The sequence below is a fragment of the Trachymyrmex cornetzi genome, unplaced genomic scaffold (genome assembly GCF_001594075.2).
Source record: "Trachymyrmex cornetzi isolate Tcor2-1 unplaced genomic scaffold, Tcor1.1 scaffold134, whole genome shotgun sequence".
Taxonomy (NCBI): Eukaryota; Metazoa; Arthropoda; class Insecta; order Hymenoptera; family Formicidae; genus Trachymyrmex; species Trachymyrmex cornetzi.
The window spans coordinates 58028-69441 of NW_017295917.1; the positions used below are offsets into that span (position 1 = coordinate 58028).

Here is an 11414-nt window from a genome sequence, read left to right on the forward strand (position 1 = left end):
CACCGTAAGCTTCGACAAACATTCGATGCGATTTTGCAGCAGTTTTCTTCAAATGGTAACAGAAAATCAATACTGTCCGCAAATCGTAGTTTTCAGGCTCAAAATTCGACATGTTCAACGCTATTACAAACTAACTGTTGTATGAAACTTGTATTGTTGTGAGTTGAAAATCTTTGTCAGATGTCAGAACAAGGAAATGGCGTCAATGACGCGGTCTGACGGCAATTACATTGACAGCTATGGCCATCTATTGGTAAATTCCGGTTTCATATTTACATACCTGGTAGGTCAGTCTACTAAAAAATATTTAATTTTCTAGGAAGAACACGAATCGAAGCCGTGTGGGATTACCCACGTAATGAGCGGAACTTCCCCATGGTTATATTGAATGAATTTTTTAAATATTTCTTCCTACAAGACCAGTTTTTGTAGGGATAGAATAATAATAAACAAATAATAAATAAGAATAATAATACTAATGTAAAAATATAATTGTGTTTTAGATAATGAATCGCAGGATTCTGCCCATATGCATATATTGTGGAACCCTCTTATGCCACCACGACGGTAAGTTTCAAAAAGTTAGCGAAAATCCACAGTAAGTTTATGCAAAAGATAACAAAATGTTACTTTTTAGCGCGAGAAAATGAAGAAGTACAGGAGGAGGAATAGAAGGAGGAGAAAGAAGTTATAGAGGAAAGAGAAGAGGAAGAGAAGGAGGAGGAAGTGGATAACGGCGGCGATATTTCGGTAGTGGAATCCGCCAATATCTTGGAGATAGAAGAGACACAAGAAGCTTTGGAGAGGGAGGAAAAAGAAGACGTGAATGAAACAGAGGAAAAGGAGAAGAAGGAGGAGAAGGAGGAAAGCTAGATACTACGCTCATGATGTTAAAGGTAATAATATTTCACTAAACTTTTTATGTATTTTTCTCGTAATGTATTCTCATGTATGACTTTTTTATTAGATATTTCATATACGCTGGTGTTGAATGATATAAATCAATCGAGTCAATATTCCGGAGATTTTGACGCCAGTGAACAAAGCAACTAAAGGTGAGTTACCTTAGTATGCTAAACGTAGTCACTACTTCGAATGTAACAAAGAATTTGCTCGTGATATTTGCTTATATACATTTATATATGATATATATTAACGTTGTAACTATAAAAATTTTTGGGGTTTCAAATCATCACAATCTGACATAATATTTTAGCATAATTTATTTTATCGATATCGATGTATAACAATATTTGCTTAATTTTTTCAGTACAAACCAGCGATGGCACCGGCGGGATGACGCCGATCTAATAAACGAAAGAGAGGAGAATCCTGCTGACATCGAGGAGCATTCATCATCATCATCCTTAACATCAGCAGCAACATCAGCAACAACGTCATCAGCAGCAGCAGCATCATCGATACGAGGTTGGCGAACAGTTTAATTTCTTAGAGTTACGAGCGGAAAACTCGCGACGTTTCAGAAATTTCGGCATTCTCGGAAAAGAGACAAGTTTCGCGATACAGCCAATACCAGAAGATGCGAGTACTGTTCGTTGGTTAAAAAACGCGTTTCGCGAAATCTATGCGTATGCAATCACCTCAAAAAAAATATTCTGCCGATAAGCGAGGAATTACTCTTAGCATTTCCTCTAAGCAAAAAATCTTAAATGAATCTGACGCGTGTATTTATAACACGTATTCATCTATAAAAATGAGGACACATGAGCTACGATCAAAAATAAATTCCTTTATAGAAAATTCTATTATAATAACTCAAATAGCCTTTTGAAATAAAAGAATATGCAAAATACTTCTTGTACATCCTCTTATTTCAAAAGGCTATTCGAATTATTATAATAGAATTTTGTTTAGAGGAATTTATTTTTGATCGTAGCTCATGTTTGCGTAGGACGTGCTATCCTAGCTACGCGTTTATGTCAGTTGCGCAAGAACAGCCGAACAAGCCGAACGTAACCATTTCGGTTACGTTTTTACGATCGCAATGTAGTTTTACGCAGTGTATTTTTAATTAAAATGTGTGTGAACGAATATATAATAAAATTATATCTAAAATATATGTACTTTTATATTCTACGTTTTCTTTTCAAACTTCTCTTTCACTTCCTAGTTGATTGATCTTACCCTTTTATACTTTATAAAATTTTAATTAATTTTACTTAATTAATTAATTATTTTCAATGCTTTTATTTTAATTAATTTCAAATAAATTATCAAAAAAGATATCACATAATGATCTTTTAACTTCAGGTTAGAGTAACTTCGTCAAAAATGGTCATAATGAGATTTTTAAAAAAGCATTTTAAAGGTTGAAATCTCTACTTTCAAAATCAGTAATTGATATTTCAATCTAACTGATCTTTGACGGAGCTATACTGACACAAATGGATATTTGTCAAATCTAAAACATATCGTATAATTTTGTACACACTTTACAAAGGTCTATGGCGTGAGGTAAAAATTACACGAAAATGCGGTTTACAGCAGTCGAAAGAGTGAATCTTTACCTTCAATTTCCTTTTTTATTGATTGTTGTACGATTTTTTTCCACCGAGTTATTGAACGTTAAAGTAGAAGTGATCACTTTTGCTTCATCGTTCAATAATTCGGTGAAAAAGAATCGTACAATGTTTAATAAAAACATAAATTAAAGGTAAAGATTTACTCTTTCGACTGCTGTAAACCGCATTTTCGTGCAATTTTTACTTCACGCCATAGACCTTTGTAAAGTTGGTAAACAATTTTTAGATTTGACGGATATCCATTTGTGTCCGTATAACTCCGTAAAGTATCAGTCATATTGAAATTTCATTATAGATTTCGAAAGTAGAGATTTCAACCTTTAAAATCCTTTTTTAATTTTTTGTCTGCGATGATTTTTCATTGAATTATGGTGTTCTGAATATTGCTCAATTTTTAGCGTGTTTGAAAGTATTCCCTAGATTTTGTTGAGTAGTGTATATAAAATTAATGATGACGATAAGACTCTGTTGAATAAATCCAATAATGTGGTTAATGCCTTTTCGAGTCGGACACTGGTTGTTGATGTGTGGTTAATATGAAGTTCTATTCCATTTAATCAATACAAACGTTTCGATCCACGATTCCTTTTCAATGTCTCAATATTATTATGAGTTTGTATTGATTAAATGAAATAAAACTTCATATTAACCATGCACACACCAACAACCAGTGTCCGACTCGAAAAAGCATTAACTACACACACATATTATTGTATATATACAGGGTGTCCCATTTTATAAATGATCCAGCTAAATATCTCGAAAACTAAACCCAGTAGACAAAAATGTTTCAGACAAAAGTTGTTTGACTCGAAGGGGGACATAAGTTGGTGCCATCGGTTTGACCTTGGATAGTTCTCTGAACGTCACGTGAAGGTCACCTTTAATTTTTTAAATGGAACCTTTTATTTCTCATTGCACATTCTTACAGCTCATCTCGAGAGCTTTCCAAAACACTATAATTTATAAGTTACTTTTCGTTAAGTACTAGTTAAGATATAAAGCAAGGTCGAGGCTGATCCGGCCGATTAAAGCAAGATCGGGGCTGATCTGGCCGAATAAAACAAGAGCGGGGCTGATCCGGCCGATTAAAGCAAGATCGGGACTGATCCGGTCGATTCATATCAGAATCTAGTTTTCATGTGAAATGATTATGAGTGTATCTTAATAAGTGTTCGAATATCTGTCCAGTATTATCCACACATAATTGAATTCGACGTTCAAAACTGTCAACTATCGATAAAAGTATATTTCTTGGAATGATACGGCAGGCAAGAGTTATACTCTCCATCATATTTTCTCTTGTTGTGGGTATTTTTGAATATACTACGTTTTTCAAGTATCCCCATAAAAAGAAATCTAGACTTAACAAATCTGGAGATCTAAGACACCATGACACTGGTCCACCGCGTCATATCCATCTATCTGGGAATGTGAGATCTAAATGGTTTCTAACTCTTCTATTCCAATGCGCAGGCGCACCATCCTGTTGAAAGAACATACGTTGTCTTGTATCCAGATCAATATCTTCAAGCAACGCCGGCAATCTTTGTTGTAGAAAGTGTAAATAATTATTACCATTAACATTTTCGTCAAAGAAATAAGGGCCGATAAGGTTTCCGTTTAATATGCCACACCATACAATGAGGCTCCAGCGATATTGATGATTAACTTCTCTATACCAAGGTGGGTTTTCAACAGACCCAGAAAATAATGAGAATTATTGTCGATTTAATTGTTCAGTATTGTGAAAAGTTGCTTCGTCACTAAATAAAACAAATCTGAAAAATGTTCGATCACGATTTAACATTATTTGTGCCCACCTACAAAATTCTAGTCTTTGTTGAAAATCATTGAGTGTTAATTGTTGTGTCAAAGTGATATGGTAAGGATGAAAGTTATGAGTGGTCAAGATTCTGTGACTTGTTGATTTCGGAATACCTAATTCTCTTTCGATTTGCCTCGTTGACACGCGTGGATTAACAGCTATCATTCCCAATACGGCAAGTACTGTTGGATCATCCCTTTCTGGTACGTTAATATGACGTCTTTGTCGTTTTTGACGTTGACGTTGTCGTTGACGCAATACAAGTCTAGAAATCGTACAATGATTTGGATGTCGTCTATGAGGAAATCGATTACGGTACAATACCGCTGCTTGTCGATAATTATTATGGCATTCTTCAAGTACCAGAACAATATCAATAATTTCGTTCAAAGTATAATCCGGCATTTTGCGTACATTAAGTTACAAGATAAACTAAGAGCCGATAGATTTATTATCCTGGTTGATATTGGACGACTAAGACAAATTTACGCATTTACGGATCATTCTTTGCCATCAGTCATTATGGATCAATCTCGATTGGATGGACCGATTAAGATAGAAAATATTGCGTGAGTATAAAGTTCAGCGCTCGGAATCAGTTGCCCTTTTCGGCCAGATTTCTGAGGAGACGCCTACTGTCCCCCCACTACCGCTCCAGACTCTACGCCCGAGCCGCCGATCGCGCGCGTAACGCTGAGACTTAAGAGCGTCCGTGACAAATACATTAGGCCCGTATCTTCCATGAAATTTTTAATTATTTAGCAAAACTTTTTTTGCTAAATAATTATTACATTTACAAATAATAACTTTTATATTTATGAATTTAACGTACAAAAATTTATTATTAAAATATTAAATCGTGTAAAGTAATTACACAGTGATAATCATAGCACATACAACCATTTGCTTTATTAGGAACCCTATTTCTTATAATTCATAAAGAAATAAATAACATCTCTCTCTCTCTCTCTCTCATTTTTAGAAATTTTAATATTTATTCCCTAAAGTTTAGATGATATTTATTCTTTTTCACTGTTATAACTTAACTAGCACTTAACGAAAAGTAACTTAATTATAGTGTTTTGGAAAGCTCTCGAGATGAGCTGTAAGAATGTGCAATGAGAAATAAGGAGTTCTATTTAAAAAATTAAAGGTGATCTTCACGTGACCTTCACAGGACTATCCAAGGTCAAATCGATGTCACCATCTTATGTCCCCCTTCAAGTCAAACAACTTTTGTCTGAAACATTTTTGTCTACTGGATTTAGTTTTCGAGATATTTGGCTGGATCATTTAAAATGGGACACCCTGTATATAGAAGTATTTATATTTTTAATTAAAAAGGACTTCCTTTAATAAGCATATGACAATCAGGTATACGAGTATAAGGCTCTTAGTAAGATTGAAAGTAGAAAATATTACTCTTAAAGTATCGTTAATAATGATCTAAATAAGAATAATATTAGATTTACGAGAAAAGGTGATTCTTCTATTATTAAGAGGATTGCAATCTTAAATCCAACCTGTCATAGGTAAACGAAATTCTTCTACTTTGGAGAGTATCCTCTTGAAGTCATATATAAATGGAAAATCCTCTGACATTAATACGGAACCGCTAAACGGCAGAATATATTTTTTTGGGGGTGATACGTTCGAACGAACCGAGCGATTACGTAGAAATATCATTCGATTCGATGAATCTAGTGCATGGTCCGGTAGAACTATCATTCCGGTACGCGACTTAACTTCCGAGGATATTGGGGACTTATAAGTTCGGTAGCCCAAAATGCCGGCAAAATTGATATTGCGGAAAATTTCGACGTACGTGTTTTCGACATCGCGGCACCTATGGATCGTGGCCACAAGTCATTTAACACACGAAGATGTAGCAAAACGCTCGATTTTGCAAATAAATAATTCGGATAATTTGTGTTTTCCACGTTCCCTTGTAATGGCGCGAGTGCATTGCGAACGTGGAAATTTACGTATGGGCGAACTCCATGAAAAATGGAATTGTATAAAATATCAGAGTTCCTTATTACAGTCCGAATTAGCGAGATAACGAAGAACGCTGGAGTCATAATTCCCGAAGAGAGATGCGGAATTCACGAAATCGAGTGTTTTCAATGATACCTCGCTGCCGAAAATATTGCTATAATGGTGTACAATTTTAGCATTTTTGGACGCGACGAGAATCCGTTATTTGACGGTTGCGCATTACTTGTCTCTCTAGGGCGTGAACCCTCTATTAGATTAAATATAATGTATTATGAACGTAGGCGTCATTACAATCCGATATTAATTGTAAGAGCCGCTGCTGGCTCTCGCGGGGGATATTGCGTCGCGTGTAACATGGGTGATCGTAAAGATAGAAGTACCGCTGTACGAAAAAATACTCACAATGTTACGTCACTCCGTCGTGCGAATCCCTCGACATGAGCCTAATTAGGTGCGGAACGTGTAATTATACGTTTTACAGTACTTCGTGTTTCGAACGTCATCGCGCGAAAAGATCTTACGACGAGCGATCTCCTGCAAGCGTTTGCGAATTAGTAAAAATTCATAACGATTGTGGCGATTAAAATTGAGGCACGAATGCGAGATAGCGTATTGTAAAACTTACCGATCGCAGCGGTCTTCGAATCATTTTTGCTTCATGCGCCCTCTTCGATGTAAAGTCGCTATCGAGAATCCGGGGGAAGGTACGAATGGTACGACGGAAGGAACGGTGCACATGGGCAAGAATGAATCCGAAGCTAGATCAAATAAATACAAAAGAGATCGCGTCGCATTCGTGTTCTACGATTTCGAAATGCGACATGACGAGACGTGTGAAGCAACCGAAAACGTATACATTCACGTTCCGACGCTGCGTCGAACGACAAATTTGGGAAACATGTGCGGGAATATGTTGGTGCGATGTCGTTGGTGCGGAGTGCATATTTCGAAACGATCCGGTTAAACAATTTGTTAATCTCGTAACACAAACAACAAAAAGATCATTTGTATAGCAGCTACAGTGGTCGCAAGGATTTGCACATTTCGGGCCAATTCCGGCGCGCGACCCCCACCACCGCACAGCCGGGTCGCCGGGCGGTCACGTGACGCTCTGACTCAGGGACGCCCCTATACCAGAAATATACTGGGAGAAATATAAATAATCGATTAACATAAAATTTTCTATTGTAAATTTATTCATTGTTCGTAGTTTTCTAATATATTACATTGTAATGTATTAGAAAACTACGTATTAGAAACTATTTAAGATATAAGAGTATTTCATTAAGGAATAATGAATAAATTCACAATAGAAAATGTTATGTTAATCGATTATTTAATATAAATATAAATTATTTAATATAATATAAATTATTGAATAAATAATATAATTATATAAATTATTTAATAAAAAACATTTCAATAATAATTTGGCGGAAGGCGCGCTCCCAGTATAATATTTCTGGTATTGGAGCGCCCCTGAGGCAGAGCGTCACGTGACCGCCCGGCGGCTCGACCGTGCGATGGTGGGGGTCGCGCGCCAGAATCGGCCCGAAATGCAGTGTTGCCAATTTGGTGATTTTCACGTTAAATCTAGCGATTTCTATGTTGATTTAACGGTAATAATTCAAACATAACGGCTAACGGAAAGTCTGGTAATTTTTATTTTGCAGTTGACGGTGATCTAAGGCCGGTATTCATAGTCAGATTTTATATTCAAGACCGTCTTAAGTACAATCCCAAGAAGTCACGAACCAATCAGAGCTACATTAGCATCTTAAGACATTACTTAAGACAATCTTGAAATAAGAATCGACTATGAATACCGGTCTAATAAACTGCCGTCAGGATCGTCTTTGTCATTGGCTGTTATGTGTCACTATATTCTTGTCCAGCACGAGAATGTATCTCGGTTACTCGGTTTGCGCAGTACGAATAGCGTTTAATATATGAATAGATTGTGCTGCTGATTTTATACTAAAAATATAACATAATATTATATAAGAACGGCTTTATATAATAAATATTTTACAACTTTATAATAAATATTAAAAAATAAACATTTGTGATTACGTAAAAATGTATAGTATACGAAAAAGTTTATACCGTAAAATTTTATTACATTTGAATGGAATGCGCGGTGTTTTGTGCTTAATTATTTAGTTATAACTATATTTATTATACGTAAAAGTTTTAGTGGATTTTTAGCGGATTTAATTTAAAATCTGACGATTTTCTAGTAATTTTTTAAAATAAAACTGACGGCGAAACATATTTTACGTTGGCAACACTGCCGAAATGTGTAAATCCTTGCGACCACTGGCATAGTACATAATGCGAAAGCGTTCGACACGTAATTCATCTTGAAATATTTAGTAAAAAACTCGGAAGTTACGGAAGAACCGCGGATAATTTTAAACGGGACGAAAATTATCGTAATGACGGTCAGGAACACTAAATTTATAGATAGCATAAATTATTTGCCGATGCGTTTATCTAATTTGCCGAAAGCTTTCGGGTTAAAGGATACATTGAGTAAAGGCGTCTTTCCCCATTTATTTAATACAAAAATGAATCAAACATATATCGGTCCGATACCCGACGCGCGATATTATTCTCCCGATCAAATGAAGTCCGAAGAACGTGAACGGTTTACGAAATGGCACGAGGAAATGATACGGTCAAACTTTATTTTTAATTTTCAACTCGAAATTGTTAAATATTGCCGTAACGATGTAGATATTCTCCGACGCGCACGCGTGGCGTTTAGAAAAATTTTTTTGAAACGCTGTAATGTATGTCCGTTCGAGGAATGCACAACTATCGCTTCCTCGTGCATGAAAGTTTTTTTCGCAAAAACTTTTTGCGTGAAGAAGAAATAGGAATCATTCCTTCGGACGGATACAGAAATGCGGACAGACAATTGCGAAAAGCTTTAAAGTGGCTAGTGTAGAAGGAGCGCGAACTCGGTCATCGCATAATCCACGCGGGACGAGGACGCGAATACGAATTGACGACAGGCGCGTTGACGGATATTACGAGTCGGAGTCGGCAAACGAAATGCAACGTTACGTGTTTCAGTTTCACGGGTGTTTCTGGCATGGATATCCGACGTGCTATCAAATGAATCGCGACAGAGTGCTTTCGCCCGCAGATCATAATGATACAATTGACGCGCGTTACAAGCGAACTCTCGCATTGACATATCGTCTTCAAAAACGGGACTATCACGTTATAGAAAAATGGGAGTGCGACTTCGACTGGGAAATGCGTGAAAATCCTGAGATGAGTGATTTTCTCAAGAATCATTCGTTAATAAAACCCGATCCTCTCGAACCGCGCGATGCGTTTTTCGGTGATCGCACAGGAAACATCACTACCCGATACGAAATTACGAGTACAAAGAAAATACTATGTGGACGTATGCTCTCTGTATTCGTATGTGTTGAAAACGGATTTTCCCGTACGGTCACCCCGATATTTATATCGGCGAGGAGTGTAGCGAATTAATTGGTGAAGCACCAAATATTAATTTTGACTCGATCGAGGGTCTTGTACGGTGTAAAGTACTTCCGCCATGTAATCTGTTTCACCCGGTACTCCCATATAGGGTAAAAGAAAAGTTGTTTTTCGCCTTGTGTCGGAGCTGCTGCGAAACATTCTCGCAGCGTGTACTCACAATCATCCCGAAGATCGTGAATTCGAAGGTACCTGGGTATCCTGCAAATTGCGCAAAGCCATCGAGAAGGGATATCTTGTGACGAGCGTGAGTGAAATTTGGCAGTATAAAGTCACGCGATACGATCCCAATACACGGCAAGGAGGATTGTTCGCCGAATATATAAATACATTTTTACAATTAAAACAGGAAGCTAGCGGATGGCCGAGCGGATGCAGGGACAACGATGTCGAAGCTAAGGAACAATATCTGAGGGAATACGAAAACACTGAGGGTATCGTTCTCGACAGAAATAACATTGCACGGAATCCCAGTTTACGTTCGATCGCTAAGCTTTGTCTAAGTTAATTTTGGGGAAAATTCGGCCAGCGAACCAATCTACCTAATATCGAGATCATAAAATCTTATCAACGTCTGATGACTTTACTTACGAGTCCGGAGCATGAAATAACTGATATATTACTTGTCAACCACGAGGTAATATATGTCTCGTGGCAGCTACGTGAAAAGGCTTCCCCAATAACGAACGTCGTAATCGCGGCAAATATGACAGCGTTAGCGCGATTAAAATTATATGAATATTTAGAAAAATTAGATAGGCATGTTTTATATTACGATACTGACTCATGTATATATGTACTTAAGTACAGGTAATCCGAATGAGTACAGGTAATCCGAACCACGTACGGGTTATTTTCTGGGCGATGTGACGGACGAACTCGAGAGCTACGGTCGTGGTAGTTATATCGAGTAGTTATGTCGTTCGTTTCGGATGGTTCAAAATTTTACGCGTATATATATATATATATATATATATCGATCGTTCGTACGCCAGAAGGACACACGCATGAGGTCTGTAAAATAAAGGGAATACTTAATTTTAACAATTCGATCATTCTAAATTTTAATAGTATTAAGTAATTAATGAAGAAAATAAGAGAAAAAGACAGAAGAACAAACGCAGAGAGCGGTAATAAATTTGAGTTTTACAGCAATTCGGCGCACTACGTTTCGTGAAATTTTAACACGAAACGAGACAAAGTCATGTGCGCCGATATTGGGGTAAAACGTAAATTTATTAATAACACAGGCCTGCAAAATTGGAGATATTGAAAGTTGATTGGGATTTAACTATGTTTTCTTACGTAATTTTTCGCGCTGAATCCGAATCCGGAGGCAAAATTGCTCTATCACGTCAGATTTTTGAGAAAAGTGAGGTTAAAGGTGTTAAAATTGACATTTTTTTACATATTTGTGATTTTTTTGCTAGAGAAGTAAATTTTTTTTTCTACTTTCGTTTACGCCATCTGAAAGTATCAACATTTATCTTCAAAATATATATTTTTTAACGCCGTACGTTTTTTTT

The 11414-nt window shown here is 36.6% G+C and overlaps 2 protein-coding genes and 1 pseudogene across 2 annotated transcripts in view; all 3 read left to right on the forward strand.

Moving 5' to 3' along the window:
* Positions 1 to 432, forward strand: part of LOC108770795 (uncharacterized) — a 1665-nt gene extending 1233 nt beyond the window's left edge. Inside the window, exon 3 of the mRNA XM_018522513.1 lies at positions 320 to 432. Within this exon, the coding sequence (XP_018378015.1) occupies positions 320 to 432 (113 nt within the window). The remainder of the gene's footprint in view (positions 1 to 319) is intronic.
* A 97-nt stretch (positions 433 to 529) lies between these two features.
* On the forward strand, positions 530 to 986 carry LOC108770799 (X-linked retinitis pigmentosa GTPase regulator-interacting protein 1-like). Its single transcript, XM_018522517.1, is given in 3 exon segments — positions 530 to 566; positions 638 to 896; positions 968 to 986. Coding segments are annotated over 2 exon segments (273 nt in total). The 3' UTR covers positions 874 to 896; positions 968 to 986.
* A 6204-nt stretch (positions 987 to 7190) lies between these two features.
* On the forward strand, positions 7191 to 10643 carry LOC108770796 (uncharacterized; annotated as a pseudogene).
* Positions 10644 to 11414: the final 771 nt, after the last annotated feature.